The following is a 21461-nucleotide window of genomic DNA, read 5'->3' as shown; positions in this document are numbered from 1 at the left end:
CATCTTTACGGGCAATTTGGAACACATAGCCATGTGTTTTGCGCGAGAACGGCGTGCAGCACGTGCAGAAAACGCGTTGCCTGATTGTTAAAACAGCGTGGTTGCGTTAATAAACTGAGCGCTTGACGCGCCTGCAAGCTTAAATGCAATTTGCCCGTAAAGATGGCGTCTATTGCAACTTATCTATAAGAACTGCGTATTAATAATATTTATTATTATTAGGCAGGGTGGCCAGGTCATAATGTACTCAAACCATTAAAATACTATGTGGGGAGTCATGGCCGAGCGGATAAGAGCACCGCACTCAAGCTCTGGTGCTTCTGTTCAGCAGAGTGTGGGTTTGAGTCCTGGTCGTGACACTTGCGTCCCTGAGCAAGACACTTTACCATAATTGCTTCTCTCCACCAAGGGGTAAAAGGGTACCTGTGAGGGCAGAGATGGTTCTTGTCTGAATTATATTTCAAAGGAAGATGTACAGAAGAATATTCTTTTGCAGTTGTAAACACTGTAAATATGTAAAATAATAAATAGATTTCTACATGATTTTTAATTGTTAACTGGTATTTACCGTTTTGTTCATTTCATTCAATATTAACACAATTTTAAAGACACGGTCAACATAATATGGTGTTTAAAAAAGCAAAATAGCATTCATTTATACCATAAGTTCTTTTGGTTGGTATACAGTTTATCAAAGACCAGTATTCTCAGTTTGTGTAATCCAGCATGATGATATGCAATTAACAAACCTGTGAAAACTTGGGCGAAGTTGCAAGAAAATAATGATAGAAAAACAACCTTGTTGCACAAATTTGTGTGCTTTCGATCAGATGTCTGAAGAAAGCTTCAGAGCAGCAGCCACTTTCACAAAACTTTACGAAGTTGTGTAGTTTCTTGAAACCAGCTGCTGAAGTCTTTCTCAAATTCAAATATTTTTGTGAGAAATACCTTCTTTTGGAGAACTACGTTACTTCAGAGGGAGTCGATTCTCACAATGTTTTATACTGTTAACGGCTCTCCATTGCTCTTTAGCAAGTAAAACTTTATGCTTAGTGGATTAGAATTTGATCTTGCTTGTCCGACCTGATCGCTTCCCCCTGCTAGATTTGACCGCGGTTATTTCATTCTTACTGACGACCTGAACACCTTGTTTGTATCTCCCAATCTGGCCGTCTATGAAGAACTTCTTGTCCTGCGTAGGGTCCCGCCAAAATCCTTGATTTCTGTGAAGTAAATCAGTTGTTGAAATAATAATAAATAATACTATCTTCCAGTACGCGCTAATCCTCCAATCAGATGCTCGAACTGGAGTGTGATAATAAGCCATAACCTACTCCCCCGGTGTTCCTGGCTGGATTTGCAGTAAATTGCGCCACAGCACATTGTAAACCATTACATGCTGCTATGTAAAAGAAGTAGATCTCATAATTCAATTGTAATCCACCATACATGTGCCTTGCTAAGAAAATAATGTACGCCAAAGTGCCTTGAGGGCGCTGGGTCACAGATATGCACCTATATACCATGTGAACTTTGTTTACAATAAGTGTGACCCTTGTACATTCTTTGATATTCTGCCTGGCACAATTTAACACAGGTCCTATGGGAAAGTTTACATTTTGTGTCACAATTTCCACATAAACCCAAGAAGTATGAAAAATAAAGCTGGACAAGTTTTGAGATGTGCCCCCTTTCATCATATCAAAAGTTGAGAAGAATTAGACAGTGCAATTGTCATAAAATATAAGAGTTTCTTATTTCTTCCATTAGGCTGTGTACAAATTGTGCCTGCAGGAAGTCCAGGCTCTGTGGCTCTTTTGTCAACATGTGATGTCACATTGTCACTATTATTATACATGTTGTGCTATGAATCAAACTTCAACTTACTTAACTCTGACCTTCTCAGTGGTTGGTTTCTTAGCCACGCTGTAGCCCATTTTACGATCCTTCAAAGAAAAAAACACATGGCACCAAACAGATATTGAACATAAAAGTAGTACCACTATAAAAGGTTTGGGAACTTTTTATGATCACAAAACACAATGTTCAAAGATTTACATTAAGCTGACACCGCTTAAGCAAGATAGTTGAAAGCTTCACTTAAAATATTACTCGCTGAGTTGCTATAGTTTTTGAGAAATGAGTAAAACAATGTCACAAAAACAAGTTTCGTCTCAGTTTTAGCATGTAAAACATATTTACCAGTTATGGTATTTGACCATAACCAGTTAATGCTGGTAAATTTTACATACTAAAATAATTTAGTAGGTCCTTAAATAGTTGTCACTTCTATCGTTATTACTCCTACATGTATCATACATGTAGACACCCTTAGTTTTCTGTATATACTCAGCGCCTTGACATGCTTGAGTACCTTGTTTGGTAGATACGTGCGCTATATAATACTTCAATATTATTAATATTCTTATAATATATTACCATCTCTCGCTGCTGTCTCGCTTGTTCCTTCTTGCCTTTCTGTATTGAGATTAATTCCTTGTAGTTGATGTACTCTCGCTTTGGAGCCTGAAATAATCAAAAACAATGTCAAACATTTGTTAACTTGAAAACTATTTCTAAGGTGCATCATTATTATTATCATCATATAAATTATTCTTGACTATCTTTATGGACTGTTAAGGGGGTAGCCCCAAGAGTAGGTGGCAACGGCCCCTAGAAAAAAAGTTGATTGTGGCGGTCGTCGGGTGGAGGGTTACGTTATCGCAACTAGTTGTAGCCCACACCTTGAAGTGGCCTTCAGGACTTGTGTGTCTGGCACTTGCATACAACAAATTAAAGTTAAACAAAATCCAAGAATAAACCGCCCAAATATGCTCACCCATGCACCAAGGGTCACGGCTCGATCTGCTTCACACTTCTCTCTGTCTTCAAAGGAAAACCCTGAAAGACCAAACTGTCTGACCTCGTAGCGAGCCTTCTTTAGGTTGAAATTGTCCTCATCTGCCTCGGCTTGCTCCTCTTCTTGCACCTATAAAGAAATTCAAAAATCCTCAAATTAAATACGCCATTTGCGAGTTGGATTTGAAGAAAGTCTGGTACAATGAAGTGCTTATAATCACAGGGATGTGATAGGCTGTAAAGAAAATAAAATGAACTCTGAGTGCGAAGCGTAAAAGCATGCAAGCTCCAGGGCCCAATTTCATAGAGCTGCTAAGCACAAAAATTTGCCTAGCATGAAATTTCTTGCTTGATGAAAACAGGATTACCAACCAAATTTCCATTTGTTACATATTGCCTGTTACTGGTATTCAGCTGTTGTTTGCTTATCCTGAAAATCACGTGGAAATTTGGTTGGTTACCCTGTTTTTATCAAGGAAGAAATTTTGTGCTTAGCAGCTCTATGAAATTGGGCCCTGATCAACTCCAGACCTCGGAATAACCCACGTCACCCACGTTGAGTTAGTTCGTTACTCGGACAAAAAAATCTAGCCACAAACCCTTTTCTTTTTCCTTCTGCTTGGATCCTGAAACACAATGACCTCCGGGGGAGGTCTCTTCGTTGTTACTCCTCCCTTCTTTTCTTCCGTCTCCGCCCCTTCCTTCTCTAGTCTCGTCTTCTCCAACTGCTCCTTTTTAAAAAGCCTCAATTCCTCCTCAAAATCCATGGCAACCGTTGCAGCTTTAGTTCTGGACATATCGTCACTTTGGTCGCATGGTGTTTTAGTTTTCTTTCGTTTCCTGCTTTTTGTTGATGAAAGTGATTTGTTTGCAGACAAAGAACATTTAGAATTGATTGATCGGTGATCGCCATCGTTTGATGGTCGGAGTGTATTTTTTTCAGGCAGTTTTGTTGATGTTTTTGCTTTCTTTTTGGTCTTCCTGTCTCCATCCAGCAAGCTGTCCCCTGTTGAAAAATATTGATTCAATATTTAAGAAAATTAAATGCCAAATAAAAATAAGGCATTGATGACCAATACAAACAAACTAACCGTACTAATTTTTTACGAGGTCGAACAAAGACGAAAAAGTTAATAATAATTTAACTTAAATCAATTTTAAAAACTTATTTATAACTCATTATAATGCAAGTTATTAAGTTAAGTCAAGATAAAATAATAAAATAAGAATAAAATGTTGTTATATTTGTTGACGTCGAGTAAGCCTATTCACTATTGCAACTGCGCATTTCCGTTACTGCTGACAAGGCAATTTGTTTATCCTCTCTGACCTTTTCAACCCGGGTTTATTGTCAAAAGGTCACGGGAGATAAACAAATTGAGTTTAGAGATAGTCATTACATGGTGGTGTTCCGCAATTCGCAAACCTTTCCATATTTATTATTATTTTATATTTTTTTGAGTTGACTCAGTTCAGCCATGGAGGTAGGTTCAGCTCAGTTAATTTTCATTCAGTTCAGTTCAGTCACAACAAATTACAAATTTCACAGAATGTTTGACAGTTACCATACCATATTGATTGAGTTTACTCAAAAGTCGTTGTTGTAGATCAATATCCTCCATTTTAGGCGATGATGGTTAACTACGCTATTTTCGGATCCCTATTTTCTCTCTGGACTAAGAATAGATCTCTCAACACGAAGATTTCCAGTACGTTGTATGTTTCACGTGTCTCATGTAGGTCGCCATCTTGTTTCTCTGCTAGTCTTGGTTCAAAGAGTCGCTTCACAAAAAAACCCACGTAAAACCCCTTGTCGCACGAGGGCGCTTTTAAGCACGTGCAGGATATTTTTTTCCTCGTTATTAAAACATTGTCCCCACGTTGAATTTACACGATAAACTGTTATTAAACGAAACGTGGATACGAGGACGAGCTCATTGGCGTCAAACTTGAACAACTCTCCTGTCAGATGAGGTTGTCTACAATATAAGTTGTAAGTATTTTTTGAAATGTTGTACTGCATATTAGGGACGAAATGCGGAATTTCCAGCATTTCAAGTTTATGCACATCAGGTTCATGCATTTCTGAGTTGGTTATAACAAAAAATATAAATTATTCAAGAAAGTATTTACTAATTTTAATTTGTTTGTTAATTTGGAAAAGTTTTGTTTGGTTATGGCGCCACCACTTTTTCATTCGATATGAAACAATGTAGTATTAAATTTACCTCAATGAGATATCCCTTTTTGTAAAAATGAGGGGAAAATTTTACGACCTCGTCACCAACTTCCGGCCTTTTTTTTTCTTTGTTTCTTTTTTTACTGGATGTGTAAAAATATTTGGTAACACCCTTCTTCTCAAAGTCAATCTCAGGTAAGACAAAAATTCTGTGGTTTTGGAGTAAATTAACGGCGGATAAATTGGTGGCGACGTGCGGAAGATTATTCAAAATGAGTGAAAAAGTGGTGGCGCCATACGGAAAGTTCTCCCTCTTGTTGTAGTAAATCTCCGCAAGTCTTTCATTAGTCACGTCTTTTTAATAATATTAATAAACAGTTCTTAGCGCATAATACAAAATAAAGTCTCTAACCTAAGCGCTTCTGTAATTGAAGAGATGGGTTTTAAGTTGTGATTTAAAGTGTTCTAGTGTGGCACAGTCTTGGAGATTGTTGGGGAGAGTCTCAGTGAGGCATATTGGAAGGAACGTTGACCGAACTTTGTGTGAACTGGAGCTGCTATGAGAAGACCTTTTGAACTGGAACGAAGTTTTCGCGGAGGTGGATAGTGTTGAATTAAATCCTGGAGATAGTCTGGCATGTTTAATTTTAATTTTAGCATGTTTAGTCATCCTGCCTGAGGCTGAACATCTGACGTCACACTTCGACTTGAGGTTTGTGTTGCATGATGAATAATGCCAGAGACTGGCCTGATTCCCCTCTCCAGCCGGCGTGTATCTTCACCTTTCACCTATCGGGATGTTTTACCGGCAAATCCAAAACACTATTTTGCCGTACTCTGCGATTCTGGATAAATATTGTTTCCCTTGTTGATAGAACTTGATAGAATTTAGAAAATCCTTGCACTTTAAAGGCTGTAGTAGTAGCCTCTAGGCTTAATACACCAAAAAGAAAATTGAAAGTTATTGTACATGTAGCAATGCTACATGACCTTTTTACTCTGGACTTCATCATACATGTCATAATCGATCACTTTTTAAAGTTTTGATTACATTTGAAAGGGCTCTTTTTAAAAGTGGGTTAACTTCTCTTTGTAAATTTTCAATTCCTGTTGCGTCCTCAGGCGAAAACATGGGTCAAATTGCATTCGACATTCAATGATAAATTGGTCCTACTGGCTACAGTGTGTGTGTCGCAATGATTAGCCATGTCATGGCGAGCAGATAAGATCACTGAGCTCAAGCTATGGTTTACTGTTCAGCAGGGTGTGGGTTCGAATCCCGGTAGTGACACTTGTGTCCCTGAGCAAGGCACTATTCCATTGCTTCTCTCCACAGGTGTAAACGGGTGCCTGTGAGGGCAGAGATGGTTTATGAGAATGATCAGCGTGGAGGGCGGTAACTGGCAGCTCTGGCTGTATACTTCCCAGGGAGCTGAGATGATTTAAGCATAGGGCAAGGAAGAGCTGTATGGTTTAAGGAATGATATGTATAAGGCCGGGTGACCAGGGGTAATAATGTACAAGCGCCATGAGCGTCACTGCCAAACGAACTGGAGCTATAGACTATGTGACCTCTGACATCACTCGAAAACCAAAACATGATTCTCGTATACCGCCGGGCAAAACCTTCAAGTGTGTTTGTGCAGCCAGCTAGAAAGTGTATGCAATCTTACCATGACTACACGTCTATTTGCCCGGCAAAACATGACGTACTACATGTACGTATATACAGTTTTTATTTTGACAGAGGGCGGTTTGAATGTAAACATGGATCACATCCTCTATAAGAAGCCACTAGTAGATATTTTTCCTTCCTTCTAACAGTTCAGCATAGAGAAAGAGGTGATGGCTGCTTCGTTGACTGCTTAGAAATGTCGCCATGGCAACAACCTGACAATATGAGTCTTTGGAAACGGACAGCTCTGGCGTTGTTTGGTCTGTTGCTCTGTCTCATTCTGGGAGACTTCCTTATCAGGACAGGTAGGTTTCTTTCACACCCTATATTTAAAATATAGCGCTTCTGAGCCCATATCCAACGAGGTTGAAGGCTGAGTTGGATATGGGACGAAATGCGTTTTATTTTATCAAACTTCACAAGCATGCGTGTGATAATAAATTTATCTTCCAGCTTCATTAAGTCAACCTCAAAGTTTAAAATTACAGAGCATTATTTCATGAGGAAAAACGTACACGCACAAATGTTTAAAATGTAATTTTTGCACTGACACTCACAATACGCAGAGTGCAGTATAAAAACTGAGAGTACGTGTACTACTACTATGGCTTTTTATCACACTCCGGTTCGAGGAAGATAATGTTTAATTTATTGATTGGTTTATTGTTTGGTTTATTCCAGAAATAAAAGCTTCAAAGCCTTCAGGAGGCTGAATTGTATCAATATCTACTAGGCCTGGGCAAATTATTTGAATATCCGGTTAATGGTGAATAGGTTTTCCTATCCATAACCGTGAATGCCTTTTTTTCCTTAACCGGATATCCGCATAGGGTGCAAATACATATTTACACTCGGATAATTGTGGATTTACAACTCAACCGATCGAAGGCAACGTGTTCCTTTAACGTAAATTGAATAGACTGTGCAAGTCTCGCGCGCACTGGAGCGAGAAAACACGACAACTGAAGAACTTTAATTTTTTTTATGAATCAAATCTTTACTTTAATTTATTCTTTATGCTGAATCTGAACAAAAAAAATACCCTATAGAGCTTGTTTAAATTAGTTTTAGCTTTTTAAACAAATACACAATTATCGGTTAAAGTCTATGTATAGACGAAAGTAAAACTCTGGGACAAGGATGTTTGTTTGATCTTAAATGTTTTGACACCCCATTTGTAAATGTACGCCCGAATGTGAAACTACTCAAAGCTGGTTTATACGCGGACGCACCATGATCGCAAGGGCGTTAGATAAACGCGTGACGCAGTTTAAAGAGGAAGCCGACACCTAAACGACCAATGAAAAAGCTTTTCACCCTGCGCGACCAAAACAAGCATCTGTGTACGTTTCGTGATCGGAGATGGGCACAAATTCTCAAGTAACCTGACCTGAGGTCAAGTTTAAATATCGGTTTTTCTTCGTTATTATGTTGACTTTATTTTTATTTTCATATAAGATGTTAATTAGTATTACATTTTTAACAACATATGTCATTTTTATGGTCATAAACTACATTAAACTAAAGTAATGGACGAAACAAAATCTCCCCAACGTAAAACTCCATGAGGTTGGGACCACAATGGTCCCGGAAGTTCAAATCCGCGCGAGACTTGCACAGTCTATTGAACTATCTTATTTTGCACAGATAAGCATGAGGTGGATAATTATGGCCCTCGGTTCACCTCAAGACGCTTGATGGCTGCAGAAGAGACTACAGATGACTCCAGTGACCTTGCTCCTATTCCTGTGGTAAATACACTGATAATTAGGCCTAGCTGACTAGTGACGATTACTACTCGACTAGTTGGGCCTCAAATAGTCGCAACTACATGTACTACACAAGTCGTGACTAATTTTTAACACTCAAGATGCATTTCAGAAATGTTTGTCGCAGGCGCAATGCAGTAAAATTCAGGTTACTACTCGACTAGTTGGGCCTCAAATAGTCGCGACTACGACACAAGTCGTGACTAATTTTTAATGCTCAAGATGCATTGCGACAATGTTTGTCGCAGGCGCAATGTAGTAAAATTCAAGCTGGAAGGATTGTGTCACTGATGTCTGATTGTGTTTTGTAATTAAATTATGCTGTCAAATAAAGTGTCATGAATAGTCGTGAGGGACACAATTTGTTGACCAATTAGGTAGTCAAGACTATTTTTGTTGTAGTCGCGACTATTTTTTCTAGTTGTCCTCGTGGCGGCATGACTAATTGAGTAGATGAAAAATGGTAGTCCTGACTAAATTAAGAATTTAAAAGTCGTCACTTTGACACGAGTCGCCCAGGCCTAGTGACGATAAACCTCATTGGGAGACTTTGGAACGCTATGGAGAAGCAGACTTACTTGGTAAATCCTCTGTTCTCAGGGAAAATGGGCATTGTCAGCATTACGTAAACAATGGAATTTTGTAAGTCTGCTGCCACCTAGAGTTCCAAAGTCTTCCAAAGCCTAAACAGCTGACGACACACTTCGAGGCGTGTGGAATATTGTCATTCTTTAAAAGATGGTATGTTCCATTCAACTCAGCTCCGCCTCGTTGAAAAGTATATTCCATCTTTCAACTTGTGAAAGTATTCACACCACTGTATTCATTAATATTCATTGATTGTATAATATTTGATTGACATTACAGGTGGATTTCTGGATTAGTGGTGACACAGTACCCCATCACATCGATGGAGGTAGTGCGTTGATGTACAACTGGCGCCTGACACATACTGTAAAACCAGAGCACACGGCCATCAATGTAACATTCAAGGTACTTTTCTGATTTTTACTCTACAGTACATACATGTATGAGGACCATGTTAAAGCCATTAGACACTTTCGGAACAGAAACAAAGTTAAAAGTTCACAGATTTACAAATAACTTACAGGGTTTACAGAAGGTAATTGTGAAAGACTTCTCTTGAAATATTATTCCTTGAAATGCTTTACTTTTTGAGAAAACAGTAAAACAATTATAAATTCTTGATATTGCTAATCAATTGCTAATCAATTCAAATCACTCCTCAAAACCTATTTATTCAATTAGTTCTCTGTTGTTTTCTGCCGCTTTCTGTGTGTTATATGCTTATCTTTAATTATGTTAATTTGTAATATTGTTTTTTAATTTTTTTTTCTTGTAAAGCACTTCGAGGCTTTTTGTGTGAAGCGCTATATAAAAACTGTGTATTATTATTATTATTATTATCGAGAATTACCAATATTTTAAACACGGTGACACACAATGAAACGGCGAAACAAGGGTGGGTTTATCCCGTTATTTTCTCCCCTCTCCGATGACCGATTGAGCCTAAATATTCACAGGTTTGTTATTTTATATATAAGTTGTGATACACCAAGTGTGGACCTTTGGACAATACTGTTTACCGAAAGGGTCCAATGGCTTTAGAGCACAGGACACCATTGATAATTACTCAAAGTAATTGGTAGCATAATAACTTGGTAACAAGCAAAGGAGAGCTGTAAACTAAGGTGCTATTAAGGAACAAAGTCCCACTTACATGTACATTATACAATTGTTACATGCTGTGACAGGGTCCATGGCGTTTTGCACACCCGAGGGTGTCATTTTCTTCCGAGGTTGTACAAAACCCACGGACACCTATCACAGCGTGCAACAATTGTTTTGTTATACCTTGGTAACATGATTATTCCTATCTCAAAGTTCTGCTGTCATCTTCAAATATTATTTACGGTGAGTTATTTACAGCGAGTATGCACAGTTTAATAAGCAGACGAACAGTTGCTCTAATAAGAAACAATTCTTCACTGTTCCCTTGAACCCGCAGCCGTTTCGTACGGAGCACTGGAAACCGACTAACGCTGGGAACGCTCAAGTTAATGTACACGGGTTAACAAAACTCATGTTAACTGCCCCGCTGTGCTGCCATGGTACATGCGTTTTTGTTGCACGTTTCGTGATTGGTTCTCAACCAATAAAACTTCACAATTTGTTCCCTAGGTATAACAAGTACTTTTGTGTACCTTGATGGAAATACTGTAGTCACTGTGTGACAGAAAAGAAGCCACTATTATTATTATTATTATTATGAGCCAATGGAAACAAAATGTCTGTATTTTTATGATACATGTAGTGGTACTAACTTTTCTAATTGTGATTCTCAGGTTGATTTCCCATACTTGGCCTTCGATGAGAGCTCAGTCAACATCAGTCTATCAAGCTATTCCTTTGAAATGAATGAGACTAGAATAAACCCAATGTTTGTCAACTGGATTCAAGATCAAAGCAAGGTGAATAACCATTATTGCTTTCTAATGGGGTGTCGTGGCCAAGCAGACAAGATTACCAAACTCAAGCTCTGGTGTTTCTGTTCAGCAGAGTATGGGTTCGAATCCCGGACGTGACACTTGTGTCCCTGAGCAAGACACTTTACTATAATTGCCTCTCTCCACTCGGGGGTAAATGGGTACCTGGCCACGACACCCTACAATGGACCCTTCCCATGAAAAATGCTAATTACATTCACGCATGCGTACAGACCCTGTTGGTTGGCAAACACCATAGAGTTGTGCACTAAGCAGACGCACAATCGCGTCTGCGTCACGCAGCCATTAGTCGTGTACAAAACAGCGCAATGTTCCCTTATTTTGCCAACCAAAACGTTAGTGCGCACGCGCTATGTGCAATTTACATATTTCATGGGAATGGTCTATTGTCTGCTGGTAGAATTTTGGTTTGGTCTGAAATGTTCGTTCCACTTTTCTCATCATCATGTCGGTTTTAAGGCCATTGTCCAGTCTGTTCTGGATTGGGTTGCTTTCTCCCTATGGCTCTCCTCCACTTGGCCCTTCCCATCCAACCCTTGTATTGACTCCAAGCATTTGTATGCCATTCGACACAGAGCTCTGCCACGTCTTGCGCGGTTGGCCAATGGGTGTGGGTCCACCCACAACTACTGTTACCAGTATTCGGTTACTGCTAAATAACAATACTTATTGTATATTTGGTTTGCGGTAACACCATGTGTGTATCTACTTGCCAGGTAGAGTTTGTTCTTGGAGAACTGTCTTGCATTATTCTACTGCCGCAGAGTAGATAATCGGGGGTTCGGGAGACTTCTCATTTCTGAAAAGAACTGTCCTGCTTTTAACTATTACCAGGACGGATGGTATAGAAAACAGACTTGGACTACTACTTTAGCTTATAGGATCGTATTTAACTGTACTGCCGCGGAGTCAGTTCTGAATTGGTCTTAATGTTTCAACTAGCTTGCTCTAGTCATCGTCAGGAGACTGATTACTAAACTTACATAGTACTGTTACTACTATCAGAACTAGTAACTGTTAATAGCTAGTACTACTACGACCAATAACAGGCTGAATTTGGTTGTTATTTTCCCAGGTTGAGATAAAGGTTGACATCTCAGAGCCGTTGTGGATTAATTTGACGGAACCATGGAGGCTTCCTGACTGCTGGTGGACACCTGGTCAGAATTGCTACAAGACCAGCTATGAAGGTATGCAAGTTTAAAGGAACTGGGGCCGATTTCACAAAGAGTTAAGACTAGTCCTAACTTAGGACTAGTCCTAGGGGATATTAAAAACGTACGGCTAGTCCTACGTTAGGATCTGTAACTCGTCCCAATTAGAGATAAGACTAGTCTTAACTCTTGAAATCCACCCCTGATCTAATTTAATTGTTCCTACAATCAGTAACACCGCTAACTAATAATAATAAATAATATTTATAGAGCGCCTTTTACAAAAGTTACAAAGCGCTGTACAGAAAGTACGATAAACACAAGTTAATAACTTAGCTTAACATAAATGTAAATGAGTTTTTAACATGGTTTTGAAGGATTCAAGATATGAAGCCTGACGGATGTGAAGGCTTTATACAGTGTGCTTTCAGATGCCATTCAAATATTTTAGTGAGAAATTGTACTTCTTTCTCAAAAAATTTGTTACTTCACAGGGAGCCGTTTCTCTTAATGCTTTATACTATCAACAGGTCTGCATCGCTCGTTTACAAGTAAGTCTTTATGCTAACAATTGGTTTTACTTGTACATGTACCAATAGTGTCCAATACCTTTAAACTCTCTTTTCAGACTGTGTCTTCTTTGACACCTCTGAGGAGCAGAACTGGGATCCTGCCTTCTGCTACCATTTCAACATCTCTCGGTGTCTCCCACACAACACAACCTCTGAATGCTTCTTTGTCCAACCCTATGAGTGTCTCTCTCGCCTCATGGCCGCCTTCCCCGACGAACCTCACGAGCTCCTCTGTCCCGTCCAGCCCAACACAACCTGCATCCAGGTAAATGATAGAGGTCTATTCTTTACTCAGTATGACTGGACTGTTCCGACGAAAGCCCCAATCCTAGCGACGTTCAACAAGGAGTTCTGTAACATGTCTACTGAGGAGATATGGAGTGAGTAGTTCTAGGAAATGATAATAATAAATAATCAATGTTTATAATATATAATAGTGCCTATCACAGCCTGAAGGGAGTATCAAACCCCTGGTCACTGGGCCATATATTTCATTCCTTAAACCAACTCAGCTCCCTGGGAGTATACAGCATGTGCTGTGAGTTACCGCGTTCCAAGCTAACCATTCACATAAACCATCTCTGCCCTCACAGGCACCCATTTTACCCTTGGGTAAAGAGAAGCAATGGCAAAGTGTCTTGCTCAAAGACACAAGTGTTACGACCGGGATTTGAACCCACTTCCCCACAAAGTCAGATGTTTAGATTCTGTCAAGCATTATAAACATTCCATGGACAGCTACAAACATGAGTGCTGTCAGTAAAACAGGCATAACTTCTCTTAGAAAGGATCAATTTGTGTCAACCTTTTTTTCAGATTAACAGCAAAGAATGCTTGTTTATTATGTGCTTCACTAGGGTTTTGAGTGTCAGTTGTTGTTTTGTCTTTAAATCATAAACCTTGGTCAGCTTCATTTTGACTCATCCTGTGTGTTGTTATGGAAGTGTCGTGGCCGAGCGGTAAAGAGCACCGAATTCAAACTCTGGTGTTTCTGATCAGCAGAGTGTAGGTTACGAATCCCCAGCCGTGACACCTGTGTCCTTTTAACAGCTAGACACTTAAACATTTTTAAGCCCCGGTGGTCCTGCTTGTAGCTGCTGTATGCACTATAGCACCTTGTAAACCCTTATAAGGTGCTAAATAATTGGATCTCAGAATTCATCACTGCAATAACCTATCTCTCTTGAGCACCCTTGTTTGGTAGATATGTGCACTATATAAGACTTTGATATTATAATAAATAGGGTAGATGGCCTTAGCTTTCGATCCAAACCGGACCTTCTTCAGAGGCATAAAACAAGTACAAAAAAATACATATATCCATTCATAGAAAAAGAGAGGGGGAAAGGGATTAAGGGAAGGATCCAGAAAGAAGTGGGAAAATAACAGCCAATCAAAGTTTCTATTTCAGAAACAATATTGGTGGCTATGAACCAATAGGAGTGAAGTGGCGAGGACAAAGGATGTTTAGTATGAAAGGATGGGTTACTGGACCATAAAAGTGGTAAATGTGACCATAAGACTTCATTATTATATATTATATTATTCCCAGCCTATGAAGAGGACCGTAATGGCACAGTCTACACGGTGGATATATTCATCAGTGAGGACATCGATCGAGCCTGTCGTACTGTGCTCATGAAGCTGAAGCCTGTACCCACTACTCCGGAGCCAACCTACAATCCTTACAGGGAGCTCCCAACGACCTTAGACTACGTCCATGCCAAGGATTGCATTAATGTCAACACCACTGGTTTCTACTATCCACCGCCAGAACCGATTAACTGGCAAGATTTCAATCTGACGGTGGTTATCGTAGGTGTGTAAGTTTTTCTTTTCTCAAAAGAGTTGATACTATCAACAGCCGCCAAGTATGTTTTTATGGTCACTAATTTTTCAAGGATTGCATTAACGTCAACACCACTGGTTTCTACTATCCACCGCCGGAACCGATAAACTGGCACGATTTTAACCTGACAGTGGTTATCGTGGGTGTGTAAGTTTTTCTTTTCTCCAAAGAGTTGATACTATCAACATCCACCTAGTACATGTATGTCTTTATGGTCTCTAATCTTTCAAGATGATCAGAGCATACTGATCGAAGTTTGAAACCAACGCTTCTTTTAAAGCCATTATACACTTTAAGTAAACAGTATTGTCCAAGTCCCACACTTCGTGTATCACAATTTATATATAAAATAACAAACCTTTGAAAATTAAGGCTCAATCGGTCATCGGAGTCGGGAGAAAATAACGGGAAAACCTGCCCTTGTTTCCGCACGTTTCGCCGTGACATGACATGTGTTTAAAATAAATCCGTAATTCTCGCTATCGAGAATTTAAATATTGTTTTTAAGTTTTCTCAAAAAGTAAAGCATTTCATGGAATAATATTTCAAGAGAAATCTTTTTTTTTTCTTTTTTCTGTACCGAAGTGTCTAATGGCTTTAAGAACCACCCCAACTCATTTAGGGATTATCATGACATGGTGTTACCGCAAACCATTAATCGTATTTCTACCATGCAAAGTTTCAAATTCTACTTGTATTTATTTCATTATTTGCAGGTGAGCTGCCTAACTTTATAGATGTGAATCAGATTTTCTCACCAGTCCTCGCAACTACAATCAGTCAACAAACTCGACCTATAGAAGAGCAGATTACATCACTTAACGGTAAAGATTTAATAAAATAACAATAATAATATCAAAGTCTTATATACAGGGATGAGATTGTTCAGACTTTTGGCTGAATTCAGACTTTTATGTCTGCCTGGTGAAGAAAATCAGGCAATATTTTTGTCCACTAATAAAGAAATCCTGCTCATTGGTCTACTTCTCTAGTGCTTTGGATACTGTTTCACAAAGCTCCTTGAAATTTATAACCCCAGGGGTTACAAAACGGTAGAAATTGCATCATTTCAACATACCTTTGAATTTGGATCCAAGTTTCAGACTTTTTCATTAGTAATGACTCTCAACCCTGTATATAGCGCACGTATCTACCAAACAAGGTACTCAAGGCGCTTAGTATAATTATATACATTTATACAGAAAGAGAGGTAATTGAAAGTTATGAATTCTGAGACCCAATTATGTAGTGCTACGGCACATTTAGCAGCCACAGCCAGGAACACCAGGGCGAACCCCTTCTCTTTTCGATAAGTGCACTGGGTTCTTTTACATGCGTTACACAACACATGGGACCAATGCCTTCACGTCCCATCCGAAGGACGAAGCAATATTTAAGTGTCTTACTTAAGGACACAAGTGTCACGGCTGGGGATTCGAACCCACACTCTGCTGATCAGAAACACCAGAGTTTGAATTCGGTGCTCTTAACCACTCAGCCACGACACTTCCGATTCGGGCAATGCTAGTATTCTCATCTTGATTATGATTATTATTCAATTTGGTTTTACCCATATACACTGATGTGTGTTAGTTCTTTGAAAAAAAATATCACAGGCATATTACTCGGGTGGGATTCGAACACACGACCTTTGAAATTCTCGATCAGTGTCATACCAACTAGACGACCAAGATTACCCGGTAGCTAGAGGCAGTTATATGTATTATAGTTTATTTTGTTACATTGAAAAACACAAGACTGCTGAACTGGGCCCAATTTCATAGAGCTGCTAAGCACAAAAATTTGCTTAGCATGAAATGTCTTCCTTGATAAAAACAGGATTACCAAGAAATTTTCAATTTGTTGCATATTGCTTGTTGCAGGTATTCAGCTGATGTTTGGTCATCCTGAAAATCATGTGGAAATTTCGTTGGTAATCCTGTTTTTATCGAGGTAGACATTTCATGCTAAACAAATTTCTGTGCTTAGCAGCTCTATGAGATTGGACCCAGCTGAGGCCCATCACTAGAACTACTGACCTCGGGCCTATGGTCCAGTGTAAAATTTGAGCCTTGCCACAATGTAGCTATCGTACGCCCATTGATACCTCATCATGCAATGCCTTAACCCTTTAGTCCCTGTTTCGCCCGAAACCGCTCGCCCTTCTACTTACTGTTATGCCCGAAACTGCCCAAGAAACAGTTCATGTTTTCAGTGCATTAACACAGCAATTTAATGAATAGCGCCCTCAAGTGTCGGGCCTTGATCGAACAAGCGGTAGTTACCCTTTCCAATGCAATGAAAAAAAATAACTGTAGCCATTGAAAAAAATGACGTAAGCTTCGTTCAAAGGTCAAACATCGAAACATTTCCTGTGAGTAAAAGTATCTTATGGTCTACCAAATAAATAAAACTTGCAACACAAGATTGTTCACAGATAAACAAACATACCAAGATGTTTGTTGAGAGTGGTTTCCAAGTATATTATATTGACCTCTTGCACACGCATCACACGCGGCGACTGGTGCCACGCTCACCATGTTGGTGGGCAGTTAGGTTTACGTGTATTAACGCCGCGTCGCCTAAAATGCTCACTTTACTGCATAACGCGCAGCATAGAGTTATATATAAAAACGCACAGTGAAATTGCCCACCAGTATGGTGCATTCAAGATTTTTCTGCTGATGACGTCAGGTGAAATGGGTCAATAGGATTCCATCAGCGAGTAAATGACCATTGTATACAATACGTGCAGTTGCTATTTGGTTAAACCCATACATGTCTGTCATTTTACTTGCAGCTTCCTTGGACTACACGGTTAGGAGACCAAACCTCTACCTCCAACCGACTGCCTCCTTCTCAGAGGTCAAGTTTGCTCTGAAACATGAGCAGTTCTTCTACAGGCTCATAATTCGACATCCCGAAGCTATAAATCATGGGATTGAGGTTACCATCTCCTTCCCCGCCATCGAGGGCGTAATTCCCATGGCGTTCCTCAACGTAACTCCGTGGTGGACGATTGGGGCAAACTTGGTGGCAACGACGAGTGGGTCCATGTTTAATGAGACTCACGATGGGGCGGGTCATTTTGTCACCATGGACACTACACGGGAGGTGATGACAGAGAAGAGGTCTCCCGGAATTGTCGCCCACTTTGCATCTTCTGAGGAGGGCTCTGGGATCATCGACGAGCTAGTCTTCCAAATCGAACCCTTCATCAATGTCATGGATCAGCGTAACTCTGGTGCTGACATGATCATGATGTGGTTCTACTCCCGGGTGTTGACCGAGGTCCTTCCTGGTCAGCAGCTGGAACTCAAAGCCAAGACGGTTTACAAGTTCACCAGGGATGCCTTCTCCACTGGAAGCTCTCCCAAAGTGACTATCACAGACCAACCGTTTGTTCCACTCATACCTGCATCTGACCGCACCCTGTCCCCGGATTCTGCTGACCTTGTCCGCTTCACCTTTGACCTCTCTCACACCTTGGACTTTGACGTGAACGACATCTGGATGAACGTCTCCTGTCCAGATCTTCAGATCATCCCGGGCACCTTGGAGATGGATTTCCTGGAACCGGATATGAACATGACCACTAACAGCTCCTCGGACCTGAGCTTCACAACGGAGACGACGTACCACATTCACCTGGTGATGCTTGCTCCTGGGGTGAATCTCTTGGGGAACCAGACCTTCTTGATGTGGAATAACTCCATGCTGACCCATCAAGAGATCATCTGTAATGTGATGCTGTCTTATAGGTATGTCACAGTATAACCAAGCATTGTGATTGTGACCCTTTAAAACATTATTAATAGTTGATTTTTATAGCTCTTTACACACCCGAAAGGCGTCTCAAAGCGCTTCTAATATTATAACACCAGGTCACTTGGCCATTTAGTTCATTCCTTAAACCATCTCAGCTCCCCGCGGAGTATACAGCCCGTGTAACCAATATGCACTACTAAACTATTAAAATAAATCACAAGAACCATTTCTGCCCTCACAGGTACCCATTTACCCCTAGGTGGAGAGAAGCAATTAAAACAAAAGTGTCTTGCTCAGGGACACAAATAAGTGTCGTGATCGGGACTCAAACCCGCACTCAGCTAAACAGAAACACCTAGAGCTTGAGTTCGGTGCTCTTATTCATTCAGCCACGATACCCCATCAAAACGAAAACAAAAACCGGCAGTGAAGACAATAATGGGCGTAAATGTTCCCCTTTTGTGTTCCTTTCAGGAAGGGTACAGAGGCGCTGATTCTACCCTATCTAGCGGGCAAAGAAATAATGGGCGTAAATGTCCCCTTTTGTGTTCCTTTCAGGAAGGGTACAGAGGCGCTGATTCTACCCTATCTAGCGAGCAAAGAAATAATGGGCGTAAATGTTCCCCTTTTGTGTTCCTTTCAGGAAGGGTACAGAGGCGCTGATCCTACCCTATCTAGCGGGCAAAGAAATAATGGGCGTAAATGTTCCCCTTTTGTGTTCCTTTCAGGAAGGGTACAGAGGCGCTAATCCTACCCTATCTAGCGGGCAAAGAAATAATGGGCGTAAATGTTCCCCTTTTGCGTTCCTTTCAGGAAGGGTACAGAGGCGCTGATTCTACCCTATCTAGCGGGCAAAGAAATAATGGGCGTAAATGTCCCCTTTTGTGTTCCTTTCAGGAAGGGTACAGAGGCGCTGATTCTACCCTATCTAGCGAGCAAAGAAATAATGGGCGTAAATGTTCCCCTTTTGTGTTCCTTTCAGGAAGGGTACAGAGGCGCTGATCCTACCCTATCTAGCGGGCAAAGAAACAATGGGCGTAAATGTTCCCCTTTTGTGTTCCTTTCAGGAAGGGTACAGAGGCGCTAATCCTACCCTATCTAGCGGGCAAAGAAATAATGGGCGTAAATGTTCCCCTTTTGTGTTCCTTTCAGGAAGGGTACAGAGGCGCTGATCCTACCCTATCTAGCGGGACACAGCCCGGCAGTTACCCTCCAGGGCATACACTATGTACTCTACCCTAAGGATCTAGTGGGACAGAACGACACCATGTACTACATGCCTGTTGGCTCAAACGCAACATTCATCCTAAATGTTACATTCTCCGAGACCACTACCAAGGTTTGTTTTCCAATATTCTTTAATAATAATAACAATAGTGGCTTCTTTTACAGCGCGCATATCCGTCACTCAGTGATGTTCAAGGCGCTTTAACATACATTCTTAAATACCTCAGACAGTTTTGCTATTCATTTTGGTGGAAAGCGCGTCACATGGGGGTGTTTAAACAGTTGATAAAGACCAGCTGGAGCTAGTTATAACTGGTTATTTTCGGATACAATAAGATGCATACTACGCGCTAGTCTTGGTGCAAGACGTTTCTCGTTACGGGCGATGCGGGCGCTGTTGGTGAGTTGGATGCGCTGTGTGTGAAAGGAAAACGAGAAACGACTTGTACCAGGACTAACTACGCCACGAATGCATATATATCCAAAAGCTGTCTCAGTCATAAAAATGGAACACACGTACAGAACTCAAGGACTTCGGAAAACGGTTATGTTCTACAGAGTTTCTTACTTTATTACCCTTTTAACCAAAAAGGCATTTATGAATGGGAATAAGAGGGTAGTTACTTTTCTTAAACTGCCGTTTTAAACCTTGCAGTGTCGTACCCTTTTATTCCCTTAGTACATGTAGGTGCGACTACATTTTGAGATTATCAAGTAGTAAGCAACAAGGGAAACTGCCTGGGTAAATTTTATATCATTTTGGGTTGATCAAAGAAAAATTGGCTAGAGTGGGACTTGAACAAGCAACCTGTGGATAAACTAACCAGTTTTTTATATATAGCACTTTTCACACCCGAAGGGCTACCCAAAATAAACATTGCAGAAAGCACTACCCCCCCCCCCCCCCAATTTTACATAGCAAGTGTCACAATCGGGATTCGAACCCACACTCTGCTGACCAAATACCAGATCTTGAATAAACACTGCAAACATTGATGTTACCATAAACAAACTGAATACACATTCAATTGTTTGTGATGCTTCCTACCCTACAGCTGGATATAAGACTGAAGATGCCAGGCCAGGTTCTGGCTGTGTACTATGCACATGTGATTCATCAGGGTACCAGACTAACCTTAGAGGACCAGGGCACTATTGCAGTAGAGACAACAAACAGCCATGTTGGTAAGTCATCAAAAATTTATTCTACACAACAATCCGGGCGCGCAAGTGCTGGGCATCGCGCGCCACTGCTGCGGTGTATCTGTGCCTAGTTTTGTGCACAAAGACATGAGAAGAAAACATCCCTTGAATTATTTCTGTCTGAAATTTCATATTCAGTGAGGTGTCGTGGCCGAGCGGTTAAGAGCTCCGAATTCAAGCTCTGCTGATTCTGTTCGGCAGAGTGTGAGTTCAAATCCCGGTCGTGACACTTGTGTCCCTGAGCAAGACACTTAACTATTATTGCTTCTCTCCACCCAGGGGTAAATGGGTACCTGTGAGGGCAGAGATGGTTCTTGTGATTGATTTAGCCGAGTATCGCATTTGTTGCTGTGTACTCAGCTGCTTGTTGCTGTATAAATAAAAGAATTATATTCCCATTTGGTATTCCGCTTAGTGACCAATTTATTAATCTCTTTTTTTAATCGATGTCATATGCAAAATGTGTTACAAGTTTTTCACTATTTTCTCATGACCAAGCTGGTCGATCGATCTCAAACTTCTAAAGGTTTGTCAGCTTAACATGGAAGTGTCATGGCCGAGCGGTTAAGAGCACCGAATTCAAACTCTGGTGTTTCTGATCGGCAGATTGTGGGTTCGAATCCCCAGCCGTGACACTTGTGTCCTTAAGCAAGACACTTGACCATTGCTTCGTCCTTC

The 21461-nt window shown here is 40.5% G+C and overlaps 2 protein-coding genes across 2 annotated transcripts in view; one reads left to right on the top strand and one right to left on the bottom strand.

Annotated features, from left to right (window-relative positions):
• Positions 1-635: 635 nt before the first annotated feature.
• On the bottom strand, positions 636-4600 carry LOC139942993 (uncharacterized). Its single transcript, XM_071939808.1, has 6 exons — positions 4430-4600; positions 3459-3865; positions 2840-2989; positions 2440-2526; positions 1888-1946; positions 636-1223 (listed from the first exon to the last, which is right to left on the bottom strand). Exons 1-6 carry the CDS (start codon positions 4479-4481, stop codon positions 1058-1060), a joined length of 921 nt encoding a protein of 306 aa, XP_071795909.1. The 5' UTR covers positions 4482-4600; the 3' UTR covers positions 636-1057.
• A 224-nt stretch (positions 4601-4824) lies between these two features.
• The window catches only part of LOC139942994 (uncharacterized), an 87510-nt gene continuing 70873 nt past the window's right edge, over positions 4825-21461 (top strand). Inside the window, exons 1-12 of the mRNA XM_071939809.1 lie at positions 4825-4852; positions 6863-7018; positions 8361-8464; positions 9350-9475; positions 10849-10974; positions 12086-12200; positions 12793-13116; positions 14289-14555; positions 15302-15409; positions 17386-18346; positions 19506-19692; positions 20636-20765. Of these exons, the coding sequence (XP_071795910.1) occupies positions 6910-7018; positions 8361-8464; positions 9350-9475; positions 10849-10974; positions 12086-12200; positions 12793-13116; positions 14289-14555; positions 15302-15409; positions 17386-18346; positions 19506-19692; positions 20636-20765 (2557 nt within the window). The 5' untranslated portion in view covers positions 4825-4852; positions 6863-6909. The remainder of the gene's footprint in view (positions 4853-6862; positions 7019-8360; positions 8465-9349; positions 9476-10848; positions 10975-12085; positions 12201-12792; positions 13117-14288; positions 14556-15301; positions 15410-17385; positions 18347-19505; positions 19693-20635; positions 20766-21461) is intronic.

Source organism: Asterias amurensis, chromosome 10 (genome assembly GCF_032118995.1).
Source record: "Asterias amurensis chromosome 10, ASM3211899v1".
Classification (NCBI taxonomy): domain Eukaryota; kingdom Metazoa; phylum Echinodermata; class Asteroidea; order Forcipulatida; family Asteriidae; genus Asterias; species Asterias amurensis.
Note: the sequence above shows the minus strand (reverse complement) of the source record. Positions and strands in the feature narration are given on the sequence as shown.